The sequence below is a fragment of the Haliotis cracherodii genome, unplaced genomic scaffold (assembly GCF_022045235.1).
Source record: "Haliotis cracherodii isolate W230 unplaced genomic scaffold, xgHalCrac1.p SCAF_33, whole genome shotgun sequence".
NCBI lineage: Eukaryota > Metazoa > Mollusca > Gastropoda > Lepetellida > Haliotidae > Haliotis > Haliotis cracherodii.
Genome location: NW_027266290.1, coordinates 1,944,929 through 1,965,412, shown reverse-complemented (window position 1 = coordinate 1,965,412; position 20,484 = coordinate 1,944,929). Strand labels below are relative to the sequence as shown.

The following is a 20,484-nucleotide window of genomic DNA, read 5'->3' as shown; positions in this document are numbered from 1 at the left end:
TTGAATCAATCCTGTTCCAATATTACCTGCAGCAAACAACAGGACTACAGATTCTAGGAAGGGCTTGATTATTGTACAATTATGCTCCAGTTCTTGCCATATATACACAGGAGATACAAAATGAAACAAATGATTATATTTGTAAATGTGGTATTAAATAGCAAAATATAGTTGAAAATGTACAGTGAAATCAACACAAAAAGCATTGAAACATAAGTTATGCTAATAATTGCACTGTTGATAGGGCTTAAGCTCTATAAATGCCTTTGGCTGCTGGACCAAATGATATCAATAAAACCATGTTTTCAAAATACGAAAATTAACATTATTAAATAAGGCTCACTTGACATAAAACCACATGTTGGGGGTTATCTTAATGATATTGTTCATAAACAAACTGAACAAACAGTGAAACCTCTTTGGTCTGGAAACTGTTAATCTGGAAACCTTGCAATCCGGACGAGCTGAGTTTAACGCTGCTTTTAACAGTATTCCAGTTATATCACGGCATGTCAGCTTAATGTGGGAGGAAAGCCCCAAGTGATGCAGGTCTCAGACGTTTACCACTTCAGTGAAACCCACGAGCACGGGTATGGTGCTGATAAACCTAGAAACATAATCGTGGAGAACCGGGATTCGAACCCACAATCAAAGCTTTCTGGCGTGCCCAAGGGATGCAACTCTGCACAGCGAATCGCAGCACCTTAGATGCCCAGGCCACCCTTACCCCCTCACACGGAGTTAGTTAGGACACAGTATTCCAGTTATATCACAGCATGTCAGCTTACTGTGGGAGGAAAGCCCAAAGTGATGCAGGCCCTAGGCGTTTACCACTTTGGTGAAACCCACAAGCACAGGTATGGTGCTGACAAACTTAGGAACATAATCGGGGCAAACCGGGATGCGAACCCACGATCACAGGTTTCTGTCGTGCGATTTCACTATGAAGGATACTGCTGGGTTAACATGGTTTCATTGTTATACAATTTCAGACATTAAATGGAAGCTCAAATAGGGAAGTACCAACTCATTTGTCAACAAACTAGTCTTAAAAATAAACGTCCCCGCAATCCAGAGCCCAGGGTCACATGGTAAAAATTGGCATGAAAAGGTTTGAAATAAAAATATGGAAAGTTAAAACAAAAAGCTTTGGCAATAAACAGCAGAGCTCCATGATAATTCATCAGTCTGTTTTAATGCAAGATCAAGGAAAAGCACAAACTCACATGTCAAGGTTTGTTTGTTTAATGCCGCACTCAGCAATATTCCAGCTATATGACGGCGGTCTGTAAATAATAATCGAGTTTGGACCAGACAATCCAGTGATTGATATCATGAGCATCGATCCACACAATTGGGATCAATGACATGCATCAACCAAGTCAGCGAGCCTGGTCAATCCATGTCAAGGAGATTGTCTAGCACACATACATTCAGCCACGGAGTCCACCGGTTCATCTAGACCTCATCACAGGCCAATATCCGGTCAAACACTGCAGCAAATGAAATTTCCAAATTCTTCTTGATGACCCACGTCCCTCTATAGAGTACAATTACCATATACGACCAAATAAGCGGCACTGCTGTTATCGTGAGTTAGAGGTGGGTCATTGACCAGGTCAAACACAGTATTCAACTTCACAAACTACTGTAAACAAGATGATCTAGCCAGCTCCATTCCAATCCTTTGTCTCTAATTCATCAAACATAATGCCCAAAGTTTGGTGGGATTCACAGAAAGTCAGAAATTACTGCCAAGTGAGATCATATAAACTACCTTTGTGATGCAGTGAGCTGCATGGCACAGGTGAGCTCTTCCACCGGACATTATTGGCAGATTGTCTGTACATTTGTTCTTAGAGTCTTCAGAATACAGGTATCACACTTTACCTTAGCAACATGGACAGACAGGCACGGAATTGTGATGTGAACGAGTCTCTCTGTAGGAGGAAGGCATTTGTTCTCTCTCATACACAAATCTGGAACATGGGCTCACTTGGCCATTAGACCGTAAATCGATGATGGAAGAGTGAGTGAGCGAGTTGGGTTTAACACTGTTTTTAAGAGTATGCCAGTTATGACACGGCGTGTCAGCTTAATGTGGGGGAAAAGCTCGAAGTGATGTAGGTCTTAAGACGTTTACCAGTTCGGTGAAACCCACGAGCACAGGTATGGTGCTGACAAACCTAGAAACATAATCGGAGCGAACCAGGATTCAAACCCACAATCATAAGTTTCTGGTATGCCCAAGGGACGCAATTCTGCACAGCGAATCGCAGCGCCTTAGACGACTGGGCCACCCGTACCCCCTCAATGATGGGAGAACTGCACAGACCGACTATGTTGTGGTACCATGTTCTAAAACGTCACAAAACCGTCATCACACATCTATATCATACCCTGTACAACGTCCAATAGCTCATCCTGATACCATATTCTTCATCCATATTATAACTTTTTTCAATGGAATCACAAAATATATTTCCTTTTTCTATAAAATGTCTCCAAATTCACACCAAAAGCTTTAAATAGGTCAGTGTACAATATAAAATGTCACTGATTCAAATGTCAAGTGACGCTTTCATCATAATATAGGACCAGTCCTACGTTTAGTGTCTATCACGAAACCACATCTCTCACTGTCATCCAAATGTCGTTATCCTCACAAACAATGACATGTCTCTTGCCCATGAACTTCGACCATCTAGCATGTCACTGTCAGTCTACCTACGAATAGGTATCCCGCCAGGTATTGATCGTCCCCCTACATTCCACTCACTCGTCACACCCCATCAAATCTCACTCGTACTTCACACAGCTAAAACTCAATCATGAATAAAACCAACTGTAGCTGCCATTACATCTTCAATTTACCTTCAAGTAGGTACCACAATCCTTCATCATTCATGCATGCCACACACTTACAGATCTAGGACATTCTGGTTCTACCTGTGTAAAACTACAGCATACGCTTGTCATGTCTCATCCACTTTTAAATGCGGCACACGTTTTGGCACATGGGCAAAAAGAAGCTATTTGCTAGCACGAAAGACAACCGGTGATGTTGGACAATCATCATGGCGGGTGGGTATCCATCCATTCAGCGTTACCATGGTATCACGTTTCCATGGAAACCAGAGTCCTGATGGTCGTCAAGGAAGCCATCGACAAGATGGAGCACCCTTTGGTACAGGAAGACGGCTGTCCGGAATCATAATTCCTCGAAGAATGCAACACGTGCATTAGAAGTACTGGCACCAATCTGAAATAAAGTGACCGAAGTTCAATTTGAGAGCCCACTTTCACAAAGCAGTCTTAGCGCTAAGATTATTTTAGCCTGTGTTAAAATGTGGGAGTTATAATGGTCTTAGCACTAAGACTACTTTAGTCTATGTTAGAATGTGGGAGTTATAACTGATATGTGTTTCATTGTGTGTCTTCATCTAGACTTAACCACAGCTCATCAGTATTATAGAATGCAAGCTAATTTGTAGTATGAGTGAGTTGGATTTAATGGCACTCTGAACAGTATTTCAGTTATGTCATGGCATGTCAGCACAAAGTGATGCAGGGCACAGAGATTGTGAAACACACTTGCATCTAGATTACAGGCACCACTAGGGGACCATTAGGTGACAGGTACCATTAGGAGACAGGCACCACTAGGTGACCAGCACCATTAGGTGACAAGCACCATTAGGAGACAGGCACCACTAGGTGACCAGCACCATTAGGTGACAGGCACCATTAGGTGACAGGCACCACTAGGTGACAGGCATCACTAGGTGACAGGCATCACTAGGTGACGAGCACCACTAGGTGACAGGCACCACTAGGTGACCAGCACCATTAGGTGACAGGCACCACTACGTGACCAGCACCACTAGGTGACCAGCACCACTAGGTGACAGGCACCACTAGGTGACCAGCACCATTAGGTGACAGGCACCACTAGGTGACAGGCATCACTAGGTGACGAGCACCACTAGGTGACAGGCACCACTAGGTGACAGGCATCACTAGGTGACGAGCACCACTAGGTGACAGGCAGCATTAGGTGACAGGCACCACTAGGTGACCAGCACCACTAGGGGACAGGCACCACTAGGTGACCAGCACCATTAGGTGACAGGCACCAGTAGGTGACCAGCACCATTAGGAGACAGTCACCACTAAATGACCAGCATTACTAGGTGACCAGCACCACTAGCTGACAGGCACCACTAGGTGACCAGGAGATCCTGACTAAAGGGTGCATCTCTGTACTACGCCTGTTCAAATAACAAGCCACCCAAAACATCAGCTCAGAAAGAAGAGCATATTATAGGTTGCAGCAGGATCACGAGGGGTACATGGCGAGTGGTATAAAACCGAGCGAGGGATGCTGAAACCCCATGTGCCCCGAGTGATCCTGCTACAACGTATTTATCTTATCTTTAATATGACATTGCAAAAGGATTCAAACAGTTCAAAATTGATAGAAAACAGCTGTTCAATTGAGCTGAGCTATGTCACATGACTTCCATTGACTCGGAAAAAGCATGCAGCTTTTTGCTTTGAAGCAGGGTATAAGGGATTTATTCCTCCTGTCAGAAATCCACGTGCAGCCTGACTCTCTCACGGTGGGGTATAAGAGATTTATTCCCCCCCCCTGAGAAATTTATTCCCCTCCAAGGTGTGATACACAGTACCTTATCAAGATCACGTGGACCAATCAGATCTCATCATTCTGACATGGAGGTATGATAAAAGGTAATGTTTGGCATAATTCATATCTATATGACATGATACTAGAATCTTTACAATTTGTCATACTTAGCTGTTATGATTTATTGGCATAGTGAATGAAAATAGGTTCACTATCAACACTTGAATAACATGTAAAACTTGACTGAGTGGGAAGTGTACCTTTCTGAGGGTGGAGTACTTGGTGTCCCCTCTCTGGATGATCTCCTCATGGAGGCGGTCGAAGTCCGTCTGTCGGTCCTCCACCTTCAGCACCTCGATCTCCGTCTTCAGCTCCTTCAGCTGCTCCTGCAGGTTCTTGCTCTTCTCCATGTACTCCTGCCTGAAACACACGTCACACACATGTACTCCTGCCTGAAACACACGTCACACACATGTACTCCTGCCTGAAACACACGTCACACACATGTACTCCTGCCTGAAACACACGTCACACACATGTACTCAAGCCTGAAACACACGTCAAACACATGTACACAGGTCACACACATGTACTCCTGCCTGAAACACACGTCACACACATGTACTCCTGCCTGAAACACATGTCACACACATGTACACACGTCACACACATGTACTCCTGCCTGAAACACACGTCACACACATGTACACACGTCACACACATGTACTCCTGCCTGAAACACACATCACACACATGTACACAGGTCACACACATGTACTCCTGTATGAAACACACGTCACACACATGTACACAGGTCACACACATGTACTCCTGCCTGAAACACACGTCACACACATGTACACAGGTCACACACATGTACTCCTGCCTGAAACACACGTCACACACATGTACTCCTGCCTGAAACACACATCACACACATGTACTCCTGCCTGAAACACATGTCACACACAGGTACTCCTGTCTGAAACACACATCACACACATGTAATCCTGTCTGAAACACACATCACACACATGTACACACGTCACACACATGTACTCCTGCCTGAAACACACGTCACACATACATACTCCTGCCTGAAACACACGTCACACACATGTACTCCTGTCTGAAACACACATCACACACATGTACACACGTCACACACATGTACTCCTGCTTAAAACACACAGGGCTAAGTAAGCTGTGTATTTATAATATATAATGTATAATGTATTTCGTTATCATCATTAGAAGTGGATGAGTGGACTTTTCGAGCCCTGCCAATATCCCTACCTCTTCTTCTCTATCTCCAGTGCCAATATCCCTACCTCTTCTTCTCTATCTCCAGTGCCCATATCCCTACCTCTCCTTCTCTATCTCCAGTGCCAATACCCCTACCTCTCCTTCTCTATCTCCAGTGCCCAGATCCCTACCTCTCCTTCTCTATCTCCAGTGCCAATATCCCTACCTCTTCTTCTCTATCTCCAGTGCCCATATCCCTACCTCTCCTTCTCTATCTCCAGTGCCAATACCCCTACCTCTCCTTCTCTATCTCCAGTGCCCAGATCCCTACCTCTCCTTCTCTATCTCCAGTTCCCAGACCCCTACCTCTCCTTCTCTATCTCCAGTGCCCAGATCCCTACCTTTCCTTCTCTATCTCCAGTGCCCATCTCCCTACCTCTCCTTCTCTATCTCCAGTGCCAATATCCCTACCCCTCCTTCTCTATCTCCAGTGCCCAGATCCCTACCTCTCCTTCTCTATCTCCAGTTCCCAGACCCCTACCTCTCCTTCTCTATCTCCAGTGCCCAGACCCCTACCTTTCCTTCTCTATCTCCAGTGCCCATCTCCCTACCTCTCCTTCTCTATCTCCAGTGCCAATATCCCTACCCCTCCTTCTCTATCTCCAGTGCCAATATCCCTACCCCTCCTTCTCTATCTCCAGTGCCCAGACCCCTACCTCTCCTTCTCTATCTCCAGTGCCCAGACCCCTACCTTTCCTTCTCTATCTCCAGTGCCCATCTCCCTACCTCTCCTTCTCTATCTCCTGTGCCCCGATCCCTACCTCTCCTTCTCTATCTCCAGTGCCCAGATCCCTACCTCTCCTTCTCTATCTCCAGTGCCCATCTCCCTACCTCTCCTTCTCTATCTCCAGTGCCCAGATCCCTACCTTTCCTTCTCTATCTCCAGTGCCCATCTCCCTACCTCTCCTTCTCTATCTCCAGTGCCCATCTCCCTACCTCTCCTTCTCTATCTCCAGTGCCCAGATCCCTACCTTTCCTTCTCTATCTCCAGTGCCCATAACCCTACCTCTCCTTCTCTATCTCCAGTGCCCATATCCCTACCTCTCCTTCTCTATCTCCAGTGCCCAGATCCCTACCTCTCCTTCTCTATCTCCAGTGCCCATATCACTACCTCTCCTTCTCTATCTCCAGTGCCAATATCCCTACCTCTCCTTCTCTATCTCCAGTGCCCATCTCCCTACCTCTCCTTCTCTATCTCCAGTGCCCATATCCCTACCTCTCCTTCTCTATCTCCAGTGCCCATCTCCCTACCTCTCCTTCTCTATCTCCAGAGACAGCTGATCCATGTCCGCCGGCAGATGCTCCACTGGCATCTGTGTAGGGGGTGGGGGCGTGGGGGTCAGTATCGTGTGGTCAAGCTTCAGTTCGTTCATTTCTGGGGCCATGTGGTAACTGTGAAAACTCTGAAAATATATGTATGGGTGAAAAAATGTATTCATTACAACTGTGGATATTCCTGTTCATGATTGCAATAGCATTAATGTTAGATTTAACATATAGACTTAATGGAGGCAATAGGAATAACATTTCAATGTATTATTCCAATCTCACTGTTGAGAAGACAGGTAAGTTACCCCAGCACTGTAGGGGATGTTGGTCCGAGATACCTCCAGGAGCTTATCCTTGGCAAACTTCTCCGCGATCCTGGCATGAAGCAGTTCGTCCTTCAGTGTCTCTGCTTCCTTGGCTCTTTGGAAAACAAACAAACCAATCATCAACACACGTCATATTGAGTACTGCTATATTATACTGCAAATTCCTGTGTATGCCCCCTGCCTGTCCCCCAACACACCCCTGACCTGTCCCCCAGCACCCCCCTGGCCTGACCCTTACACACTTCTGGCCTGACCCCAAGACAGCCCTGACCTATCCCCAACACACCCTGACCTGTCCCCAACACCCCTGACCTATCCCCAACACCCCTGGCCTGTCCCCCAACACACCCCCGACCTGTCCCCAACACACCTCCTCTCCGAGTCCTCCAGTAGTTTGGCTGCTATCATCTCTGCCTCCCTGGCCCGGTGCTCCATCAACAGCCTCTCCTCCTCCGTCTGCATACACACAAGTAGCAGCTGTACATGTAGCAGGCTTCCACAAAATACATGCTACACCACTCAAACAAAGCTAACGAACACCCACTTTCTTCATATGACCATAGTTAAACTGTCATGAGTGAGTGAGTGAGTGAGTTGGGTTTAACGCCGCTTTTAACGGTATTTCGGTTATATCACGGCTTGTCAGCTTAATATGAGAGGAAAGCCCCAAGTGATGCAGGTCTAAGACATTTACCACTTCGGTGAAACCCATGAGCACGGGTATGGTGCTGACAAACCTAGAAACATAATTGTGGCGAACCAGGGTTCGAACCCACAATCATAGGTTTCTGGCGTGCCCAAGCGACGCAACTCTGCACAACGAATCGCGGCGCCTTAGACGACTGGGCCACCCGTGCCCCCTAACCTGTCATGGCTGGTGGGTATTGCAACACACAACCTTCCAATTTTGATGTTCTTGAATTTGTTTTGAGTACAAAGCAAACACAAGTTATGTCAAGCGATATAAGGATCTATACAAAATGTCACCTTTACAGTACATAAAGAAGTTGTTATCCATAAGTTGTGTCTACATTGTCATCCGTCAACTTCTAAGTAATGCCTATCAAAGAACTGTTTTGAGCAGAATATGTTTTGTAGCCAACAGGACTAGTGACACTAGACACATTACCAGTATTACAGAAAATGTGCACAACAAATTGGAGGCTGGTTGGACCATGTTAATATGTTAACGTAAGTATAGAACACAGAATATAAAAGCATATGAAAGCTAAAGACCTTTATTGCAGACACTTTGATCCGATGGACTTCATTTTCTGCTTCTTTTGATTTTTCTCTCAACAACAGAGCCTCCTCATCCATGATGCGAACCTTCTCTGCCAATAAGTCTGCTGTCTCCTCCGAACGCATCTACACAAGCAGAAGCAACAAACTCAATATTTCATAGGCCAATACCATCAGCCAATGTCAAGCCGTCACAGAAACAACGTTTCAGGGTTCAGTGATCACAATGGCCTAATGCCATACATGCACTGAAATGTGAAATGGGGCATTTAAATTAGCAGTAAGGGCCCTTCCATCTGTGTTGCCCGAATCATAGATGGAACAATAAATGTTATAATCCTAATATCGAGGCATGTCCGTTACTGATTACGACAGAACTGACAGTGACGTAGAGCCCCCAGCATGCAGTGTGACTGACCAGAGCTTCCTGCGACATGCGGACCTCATCTTGCAGCTGCATCAACCGCCGCTCCAGGTCCTCCTTCTCTCGCATCATCTCTTCCCGCATCTGCTTCTCCTTCGCCAGCCGCGCCCGGTCCAGCTGCAGCGGCAAACACACCATGATGAAATACATCATCGATCAGCCTGTGTAGCATGTCAACATTCTATACTAAAACCCTGGACCCATTGCTTCTTTTTGACCCCAGTTCAAATGATCTGGTTGATTTGTTGTTTAACGCCAGAATCAGCAATATTCCAGCTATATGACAGCAGTCTGTAAATAATCGAGTCTGGACCAGACAATCCAGTGATTGACAACATGACACAACACTAACATGAGACTACAAATCAAATTCAATCCATGTGCAGTGATTTCACTAAAAGCAAATAACATGATGAAAATTTCATGATTTTATCTTAACTATATGTTACACTTTGATAGGACAAGGTTAAATATTATAACAAAATATATCAAATGATACTTTGGATGGAAATCAGTCTACATTCTAGAACGTGAATTAATGTGTGAGATTCTTTTGGGAGTTACTGATGAAGAGCGATGAAGATTGTGACATCACTTCCTGTGTTCAAAATTAAGGGTAGTCCAAGGGTCGCCTGATTCCGAGCCTGACCCACATGTTTCTGAGCCTGACCCACCTGTTTCCTAGACTGACCCATCTATTTCTGAGACTGAGCCACCAGTTTCTGAGCATGACCTACTTGTTTCCAAGATTGCCCCACCTGTTTTCGAGCCTGATCCACCTGGTTTCCTAACCTGACCTGACTGACCCACCTATTTCCTAGACTGATTCATCTATTTCTGATATTGCCCCACCAGTTTCCGAGCATGACCCACTTGTTTCCAAGATTGCCCCCACCTGTTTTCGAGCCTGACCCACCTGTTTTCGAGCATGACCCACCTGTTTCCCAGACTAACCCACCAGTTTCCGAGCCTGACTCATCTGTTTCCGAGCCTGACTCATCTGTTTCTGAGCATGAACCACCTGTTTCCGAGCATGACCCACCTGTTTCCGAGCATGACCCACCTGTTTCCGAGCATGACCCACCTGTTTCCCAGACTAACCCACCTGTTTCCCAGACTAACCCACCTGTTTTCGAGCCTTTTCTTCGCGTGCTTGGGCCTTCATCTGCTGAGTTTCCATGGAGTCCGGTTTCCGCCTCCGCATGAACAGTTCATGGTTGCCCACACACAGCTCCAGGATCTGCGCACCAGGATCACATGTCACAATAATGACGGTAGGGATGCTCTCATTACAAAGTAGTTTGAAACACTTTTGCAGTTTAAAATCACTGACATGCACAATTGGAAAAGAAAATGCTGTAGCTCCAACGTTCTGACACATCATGAAATAGTTCTTGATAATCTCATCCCAGATAACTTGATTTATTACTGAATCGTTTGGGAATATCACATCCACATTTAAATATTTTTAAAAACTTTGAAGTGTGGTATCTATTATCACCATCATCATCATCATCATCATCATCATCATCATCACCACCATCATCATGTCATACCTACCAACTTATTAATCCTCAGCTTTGGAGCATAGAAAGTAAAATCAGCCGCACCCTTGCCAACATTTTTTATAAGAAACTGTAATAAATGAGAAAAAATGAATCAAAAACTTACAGGACACAAATTCTAAAAAAATTAAAAATACAGGTTCTTACATGTAAATTCAATTTCTCTACAATGAATTTGGAAACTACTCAATTCTGATTTTTCAATCAGAGGTTACAAATCCCAATAACTGCATTAATTCAGAGCGTAATATTTATATTGATTATAATATCTTTGAATACTTATGATAATGATCACCTTCTTGTCCTTGAATGAGATATTCTTGATTTCACTCCAGGGGAATGTTATCTTGGGTGTCAGCCTGTTGTCCCGCTCGTACACGTTGATCCCCCGAGCATCCACACCCAGCCACAGATCTGTATGCTTCTTATTCTGATGCCATAAAAACGTACAATTCAATTTTCTTGAACCATTCATCTTTAACGGTTTCGACCCCTAGTGGATAGAGCATATGCCCGGAGAGCGAAAAGTCAGGGTACAATTCCCTGGCCATGTCATTCCAATAGACATCAAAAGATTGTACTTGTTACCCTGACTGCCATTTGGCATTAATGGGACAAAACAAGGACTTTTCGGGCTTGGAGTCAGTATACTGTGTCTGAGTAGGGTATCCTTGTTAAACTGTGGCATGGTATCTCAGCAATCTCATTAAAATCAGATCTTAGTTCTCGCTACCGCTAAACAAAGATCTGAGGACATCCCATTGCGGGTCAAGTCACACCGACCTTGCGCGAACTTTGACTGACCAATGGAATGACCAATCAGAAGGCAGCTTTCTCTTACGGCACAAACTTCAAATTGACGACTACACTTCAAAACATATTTTGACAAATTCTCAATTACAAATTTGAAACCTGAACAAAAAAACCATTCTGGAATGGCTAATATGATGGTCTAGATTGTAAGGATTCAGTCGTTAAACCCGTAACTATCGTTCGGAATACCCCATGTTTAAGTTTTCGAGATTGCATGATAATTATTGATTAGAAATCACATTCCGAGTGTCACTTTCATAATCTGGTAAGCGACACACTGATTGGTCGGACGAAAGGTCGTTCTGACGTGACCCCTTATGGGATGTCTTCAGATCTTTGTTAAGCGGTAGCGAGAACTAAGATCTGATTTCAATGAGATTGGGTATCTCAGTGAGCTAGCACTTTGACAGTCATTACTCCAGACTAGTTAAAGTACATACAAAAGATTTGGGACAGTTGGCAGCTATGCACGTTTAGTAACAATCATCAAATAAAGCAAAAGACAAAGTCCATGGCATTGTGGTAGTACAGCTCCACTGGAGGATCTGCTTTGTCACCTAGATGCTTATTACACATCAACATGTTATTTGACAAGATCAGTCACACATACTCTACCTATTATTTCAATAAGCTTTAATCATGTTAATAGACACAGATGTTGTATTGAAATAGTCACAATGGATCTCAATGCATTGGTTGGTTTGGTTGCATAGTCATCTTTTACGGCAAGCATTGGTTGCTGAAGACCTATTCTACCCCGGAATCTTCACGGGTCAGATCTCAATGCATTGGTTGGTTTGGTTGCATAGTCCATCTTTTACGGCAAGCCTTGGTTGCTGAAGACCTATTCTACCCCGGAATCTTTACGGGTCAGATCTCAATGCTTTGGTTGGTTTGGTTGCATAGTCATCTTTTACGGCAAGCCTTGGTTGCTGAAGACCTATTCTACCCCGGACTCTTCACGGGTCAGATCTCAATGCAGTCGGAGGCAATCTTCCTATACTTACCTTAATCTGAAAGTAGTTCACTCCGTACATCTCAAAGTCCTGGGCGATCTTCAAGTACTCAATCTCAGCTTCATCTCTGCAACGCACAATCACGACAGATGTTAGTGAGTCAGTATACCAATTCCAGCAATATCACGGCCGGGGACACCAGAAATGGCTTTCAATCACTGTAGCCATATGGGGATTTGAACCTGGGTCTTCGGAGTTTATGGGCAAACGCTTTAACCCCTATCCTAGCCCACGGCACCACAACAGCTATTAACAATCACTGTTTACACACTTCAGTCAGTTTTCGATGGCTTTCATATATTGCAGCACAAGAAACCAAACAGATGTAACTAAATATTTCTAGGCACTTTCATTTTAAAAAGAATATATTAAAACAGATATTAATTTGTTTAGTGTTCAACCAAGTTAGTATTTAATTTGCATGACTTACAACCTCTATTTGAACTAGACTGACTATTTCTACTGTCAACAGCTTCTTGTGACAGAAAGTATAAGCTTTGATCTGCGTCATCAACAGCCATGCCGATAGTAGTAGTAACTCACAGAGGCATCGTAAAGCTTTTGATTTTAGGCCTTTGCTTTCTTATCTCAAAGCAACACTTTCAGTTTCACTGCTACAATAACAGCAAAGTGATGGAGTTAGTTGGTTTTAACGCCACTTTGAACAGTATTCCAGTTATATCACAGTGTGTCGGCTTAATGTGGGAGGAAAGCCAAAACTGATGCATGTCTCAAAATGTTTACCACTTTGGAGAAATCCACGAGCAAACCGACAATCATAGGTATCTGGCATGCCCAAGGGAAGCAATTCTGTTCAGCTAATTTGCAGCGCCTTAGACGACTTGAATAACAGTAAGGATGATTTGCATGTAATTCTACCATGACATTTTAGAACATTTTAGAACATTTAGAAATTTTTGATGTTTATGAATTGCTCTGATATTCAATTTAATATTATTAAACCATACAAATGCATGCAGATATTTTTTCTGGGTATTTTGAGCTTTATCGCCCTGTATTTCAAATAGTAAATATATCGCGTACAGATATATTTGAGCATCCAACAGACATAGCAGACAGGTGTACGGTAAAAAGTACGTGTACCTACACATTACTTTTACTCAAGTGAGTGAGTGAGTCGGGTTTAACACCGCTTTTAACAGTATTCCAGTTATATCACGGAGTGTCAGCTTAATGTGGGAGGAAAGCCCGAAGTGATGCAGGTCTTAGATGTTTACCACTTCGGTGAAACCCACGAGCACGGGTATGGTGCTGACAAACCTAGAAACATAATTGGGGCGAACCAGGATTCAAACCCACAATCATAGATCTCTGGCGTGCCCAAGGGACGCAACTGTGCACAGCGAATTGCGGCGCCTTAGACGACTGGGCCACCCGTGTCCCCCTTTTACTCAAGACAAAACATAAAGTTATTCTCTATCTGCCAGGGCGTACTGACTGCCACCTACCTGGTCATGCCGCGGCGGTCAGCGTACCACACTTTGATTCTCTCCTCCCACATCTCGGGGGTCATCTGGTACTGGTCAATGACCCTCTGGGGCAGCAGGTCCTCACTGGCCAGCATCCCCGCCTTGTACGTCGAGGGGTCGTAGTCCCCATACTGCAACCCAGGTGGAATACAGTCACACCAGACTCGGGCAATTTTACATGTTTATTCCATAAATGCAAAATGAAGTTACCTAATATAATATACATTTGGAAAAAGAACTAACAGGCCTATAATGGGTTATTGTGAAAATTAAAGAAAAAGGTACCACAGCAAAACTTAATTTGGAGGATTTCATAGTATTAAAGTGGGTAATGTAAAGAAAATGTATTTGATGGAAACTAATCCCGGCTGTTTTTTGTTCGTTCCATCGTTCGTTCATTGGTTTATATATTTTACTTGTTTGGAAAGAAGGGTATGACTGTGTGAGCAAATGAATTATATATATATTTAAAAAAACAGAAATATACAGCTATCTCCCCTTCCATTTATTATATTTTGTACATACTAGATTCTGTAATACAGAATTTTAAAAACAAATGTAAGAATATTTAAAAAAGAATTAAGAATTTAAAAAAAAATTGTAAATTTTCTAAAACCCTGTGGGGGATTTCTGGTTAATATAGGTCCCTAGCAGCATACGCTGGTCTAAGAGGTGACCAAATTGACCGTGAGGCCAGACTCAGTGACTTGGGTGATAGCAAGTCCTCGTACTCCAAAGGCTCATAATATCCATCACTGGATTGTCTGGTCCAGATTTGATTATTCACATGCCACATGCCACATATTGCACATATGTTGCTCCCCACCATAACTCCCCATGAACCAAATTTGAAAATGACCGAGTAATGGCAACAAAACCTGTTTTTCACTTTTCACATATGGCGGCCATACTGACAATCGCACTTCAACTTCTTGAACAAATTCGGGTGTCATCATTGATGGGAACAAGATTGTGAAGTTTCAGCTTCATTGGTCCAGGGGTGTCTGTTGTTGTTTGTTGCTTAACGCCGCACCCAGCAATATTCCAGCTATATGAAGGTCTGTAAATAATTGTCTAGACCAGACAATCCAGTGATTGACACCATGAGCCTCGATGCACACAAATGGGATATGATGACATGCATCAACCAAGTCAGTGAGCCTGACCACCCGATCCCGTTAGTTGCCTGTTACGACAAGCATAGTCGCCTTTTACGGCAAGCATGGGTTTCTGAAGACCTATTCTACCCCGGATGTTCATAGGGTTTCTAAGGAGACATTTACAGTGCCAGGAAGTGCAGTGGGTGTTTGGGACCTATTCTGTGGCAGAAACCCCCCGGGGCTCACTTCATCACAGCCAGAGAGTGAATATGGTCTTAAGCCGCTTTTAACAAGATCACGGCAGAGGACATCAGAAATAGGCTTCACACATACACCTTTGTCGGGAATCGAACCCGGGACTTCGGCATGACGAGTGTAGGCCTTAACCACCAGGCCATCCCACCGCCCCTCAACACAACCAAATACACAAGACTGGCAATTCAGGGTTGACCTTATCATCTTAAAAACTGAATGTTTTGTTCAGTTTGGAATATGCAGGGGTTTAATAGGATTATAGTAGAAATGATATAGTCGGTTTCTGAACTTGGGGTACATAACGAGAGGAGTACTTGCTGGGATTAAAGAGGGCTAAAAAAATAATAGACTTGGTTCTCAGGCACCACATGCATCATCATAAAGTCTGACACGTTTCGTTTTTATTCCATTTTCCCCCCCAAAAATAAAAAATCATACTTGAAAAAAAAGTGATCCAATATAGCACGCAGTTACTTCCCTTTACATGTGGACTGCTTCACTGCACGACTCGTGTTATGGTCATGGCAGCAACCAGTTTGTATGCTTGTTAATGTAGGGAGGCCCTTTCCCAGGTTGATGGTGCACAACTGTTTATTTGGGTACACACTAGTTTGAACAATAAAAAAAAAAAAAAAACACCGCTCACCCGCACTATATTTTCAAAAGTCATTGCCTGAGAACCAATACTTTTCATTTTTTTTTTATGCCTAGGATTCCCTTCAGTACCCTTAGCAGGTTTAACTCGTAATTCTTTTCAAAATTGGGATTTTTGTTAATGTTCTTTTTTTCTCAAATATTAAAGGAGGTATTTTAACATTGCATTCAATGTAATAGAATAAAACAGGACAAAAAGCCTTTTTTAAATTCTGTAATCAGTAAAATACACGTCACCTATACAGAGCCAAAACACTGGTCACCATTGCTCATGACTATAACAAGTGGGAATTTTGTTTCCAATTCCAGAATTTGTACTAGCAATGACTGCCGCCTTAGGGCTAATATCGGCCTCTGAGCAATCTCATTAAAATCAGATCTTAGTTCTCGCTACCGAGCGTCGCTTACCAGATCATGAAAGTGACACTCGGAATCTGATTTCTAATCATGCAACCTCAAACACTTACACAGGGTATTCCGAATGAAAGTTACAGGTTTAACGACTGAATCCATACAATCTAAACCACATATTTGCCATTCCAGAATGTTCTTTTGTTCAGGTTTCAGATTTTTAATTAAAGTCGCCAATTTGAATTTAGTGCCATAAAGCACGGGTAAGCTGCCTTCTGATGTCGACTTCTTGTCAGTCCCTCCATTGGTCGGTCAAAATTTGCGCAAGATCGGTCTGATGTGACCCGTAATGGGATGTCCTCAGATCTTTGTTTAGCGATAGCGAGAACCAAGATCTGATTTAATGAGATTGGCCTCTGAGCAGATGCAGGTAAATACCTGACTTCATGTTACAGAGACATGCGATTCCTAGCACTGACCTTGGCCTGCACGGCGTACGAGGCGAGCAGCACGGAGGCCTCGGGTGGGCAGTAGATGTCCATGTTGAGTATTGACTGCTTGACCTGCAGGAAGAACAGGTGTTGAGTGATCTCCTGGATCAACTCCTCCGACACGTCCTCCGGGTAAAACTTGGCCAGGAACAGAAACGGAATCGGAGTTTCCTTCCCAACATCCTGCCCTAGGACCTGCAACATCCAACACGCCATTATAACATGTCCGCCTTGTCCAACGTGTACGCTATCAGACATGTTGACTTTTGGATATCAGTTGTCTTGGACACCATCATCATGAAAGCAATTACGAATATTACAGACAGCGAAGATCTCATCTGTCAACTGCACAGGTAGAGTTATGAAAAAGAACTAATTTTAGGACAAAACAAATAGTCCCTTTCAATATTCATTAGTCTTGGTTTGCTTGTTTGTTTGTTGTTTAACACTGCACTCAGCAATATTCCAACTATATGATGCTATATGACAGCAGTCAGTATATAATTGAGTTTGGACCAGACAATCCAGTGATCGACATCATGAGCATCGAACTACCTAATTGGGATACGATGACATGCATTAACCAATTCAGGGAGCCTCATCACCACATACTGTTAGTCCCCTTTTACGACAAGCATAGTCGAGTTTTACGACAAGCATAGTTGCCTTTTACGACAAGCATAGTCGCCTTTTACGACAAGCAGTCCTATTCTCTACTCATATCTTCATGGCTCCAATATAGTTTTGAACTAACAGACTAATGGCCATGTCTATCCCTGAACAGGATGTTTTCTATTTCTTTACCTTTTTATCAAACTTCAGCCATGCGATGTAGCCCTTGGAGTCGACAAACTGCAGCCCAAAGTACCACGTTTCTCTCAGGCCAATAGTGCGACACACCAGATCAAAAAGCTCCTTCCCCATTGCCTTGCTCTGTAATAAGATACATGATATATTGTAAATTTGTAAATCATGAAATTAATGTGTCACCTCATTGATGCGAAAATCAACCCCTCGCCTAAAATCTGTCATGAAATTAATGCCAGTGGCCCTACCTTTGAACTATAAAAACAAATCAGCAAATGATAACACAAAGACCAAAGAGTTTGAAAGACGCCTTCATAGACAGTTGGCGACTGTCGAAACTGGTTGCTGAACTTGTGTAAACAAACTTGCTCCTACATCAGCTGTTGTGGCCAGTTCACAAAATCTGTGATATTAGCTGTCAGACCCAGCCTAATAAAATGTATTTGGGGCTTTGTTCAGCAAGTAATTGTCAGTATTCAATCCAAATGTCTTGAACATGATGCAAGAATCAGAAATATAACTTCAAGCTGACAGTACAACTCAATACTTTGGGCACAGACTGGTAATACATTCGCCAGCAATTGCCCCTTTCCGTAACCTGCAAGAAGACTCATCTCCCTATCGATTTATGTTATGTGTGAAAATACGACGAACTTTATAATTATATAATCGAGGTGACAGAAATGAATAAAGTATTGCAGACAATGTCAAGGTCAGCCATTTCCTTCCCTGTCACTACTCAATCCAAAGGGAAATACTCTAATCTAAATTGTTCTTATCCTTGCTAATCACCAAGTGGCAAGTTTGAAATTCAACTGTAAAGTTGTCTGATGCATAAGATGTTTTATTTACAACTAATTGCAACTACTGAAATTATCAATTGCTTCTCATACTATTGACAATGCCATTGGCATGTTTAATATTCCTATCAACACAGTACAATTGAAGGGCAATCACTTGCAACACTTCAATAACTATATATATCGTCACACTCATCATTATGTAAGACAATGACAAATATTTATAAACATTATTAAAATAAAGTGAAATGTAATATTCATATTGCTGTTAAAGAATTGACAAGCAACTACTAAATCGGTAAACTACTTACGTTGCTCTTTAGTAATGAATATGTGGATAGACATTCTACAAAGGAAATTAATGCCTATAAACATGTGAAACAGAAATTGGGTAGAAACGCCTACGTTAGTGTTTACATGATACTGACAGGTGATTTATTATGCCCATCCCAATCGTCATCAAAACTAAAGACCTTTGGATTTCTAAATATTTGATGACATCTTTGTCACCAGCTTCTCAGACTCGTCAGTTGTCATCATGTTAAATTCATAAATGAGTCGATATTTAAAATGATGCAAATCTGCTGTTTTCATCAAATCTATGGGCCCTGTACCTCAATCTCAAATTCCAATTCAGCATCCATGGTCGTCACTCGGACAGGGAGGTTCTTGGAGTTGCCTCCCGACGATTTCTTCATCGAAACAAGAGGCATTTTCAATGTCTTATTCCCTCTACTCAGACTTTAAACGACCGAAAGTTTTTAATCGATATCCTCGTCATTTTGACACCCAAAATAGGACTTTGTTGACTAACTCCTCATCACTTTCCTTCAATGTTGACTACCGGAAGTATATATTTTTATTATAAACTATATTCCTAACAACTTCTTTTAGTTTCCACTTCCTGGATGAAGATCTGCTACTGGATGTGGGAATTATATTTCAGTAACTGTTCATATTATGACTCTTCGGTTTCCTTTTCTGTACGTTATCAAAATATCGTCGAATGTGGTGTCTCACTAGCATTCATCGTGTTAATTAAGACAACAAGTTCCAGTGCAAATAGTTAGCTATATTCAATTTGCACTCGGAACTTGTTATTTTGAAACGCAAGTAAAATCAGCTGGCGAGACCAAAAGTTGATGCACAAAGAAACATATTAAGTGACACGCTTTCTCGATTTGCGGTCATGTTGGCATCTTATATTCTTTTGGATGTTGGATGAGAGTGTCAATTAGGCAATACTCCTTAACTCATACATACTACAGTAAAGCTTTTTTTTTGATAAAAGAGAGGCTGTAACATTTTACACGTGTTAATCGTCTTTTGGTCGGTGCACATGAGCCTACAAGAGCCCAGTCTTTCTTTCTACAACAGCTGATATTTTGGAGCTTGTGTAGCGCAGATCTTTCTTACCGTCTTGGGCAGGGCAGGTGTCACGAGAGCGACCTTTGTTTTGCTTGGGTCAAAATCAGTGTGTGTGTGTGTTGGGGGGGGGGGGGGGGTGTCTGAGAAGACTGGAAGTCGTTTCACCGATGTTTTTATTTTTAAGGTGAGAACCAAAGAGACACGGCGAGCGTCTCAAAAATAAAACAGAATCACGCTTTTGGGCGAATGGTCAGACAGATAGAATCTTTATGTCTCACCTTGTGCGTACATACGATTTAAAAGTATACAGACAAAGTGAGTGAGTGAGTATGGTTTTACGCCGCTTTTAGCAATATTCCAGCAATATCACGTCGAGGGACACCAGAAATGGGCTTCACACCTTATACCCATGTCGGGAATCGAACCAGGGTCTTCGGCGTGACGGGCTAACGCTTTAACCACTAGGCTACCGACCGCCCAACAGACAAAGCAAAACATGCTCAAGCCACTCCTACAGGAGTTATGAGAGACAAGCATGTACATGCATATAAAAAAGGATA

The 20,484-nt window shown here is 43.0% G+C and overlaps 1 protein-coding gene across 1 annotated transcript; it reads right to left on the bottom strand.

The window, feature by feature from the left end:
• Positions 1–5: 5 nt before the first annotated feature.
• Positions 6–19,391, bottom strand: LOC139477417 (merlin-like). The gene is made up of 15 exons (XM_071259984.1): positions 19,171–19,391; positions 17,754–17,882; positions 16,938–17,144; positions 14,078–14,229; positions 12,600–12,675; positions 11,075–11,209; positions 10,775–10,849; positions 10,341–10,454; positions 9,209–9,331; positions 8,785–8,916; positions 7,919–8,004; positions 7,528–7,642; positions 7,205–7,356; positions 4,909–5,068; positions 6–3,262 (listed from the first exon to the last, which is right to left on the bottom strand). Exons 1-15 carry the CDS (start codon positions 19,267–19,269, stop codon positions 3,212–3,214), a joined length of 1,806 nt encoding a protein of 601 aa, XP_071116085.1. The 5' UTR covers positions 19,270–19,391; the 3' UTR covers positions 6–3,211.
• Between the last annotated feature and the right edge of the window lie 1,093 nt (positions 19,392–20,484).

Excerpts from the sequence above, each read along its gene's own strand:
- LOC139477417 (XM_071259984.1), bottom strand. The coding sequence starts at position 19,269 with ATGCCTCTTGTTTCGATGAAGAAATCGTCGGGAGGCAACTCCAAGAAC. Across the intron at positions 17,145-17,753 it reads GGCTGAAGTTTGATAAAAAG|GTCCTAGGGCAGGATGTTGG; the intron begins GTAAAGAAATAG and ends TGGATGTTGCAG. Across the intron at positions 10,850-11,074 it reads TCTCATTCAAGGACAAGAAG|TTTCTTATAAAAAATGTTGG; the intron begins GTGATCATTATC and ends CATTTATTACAG.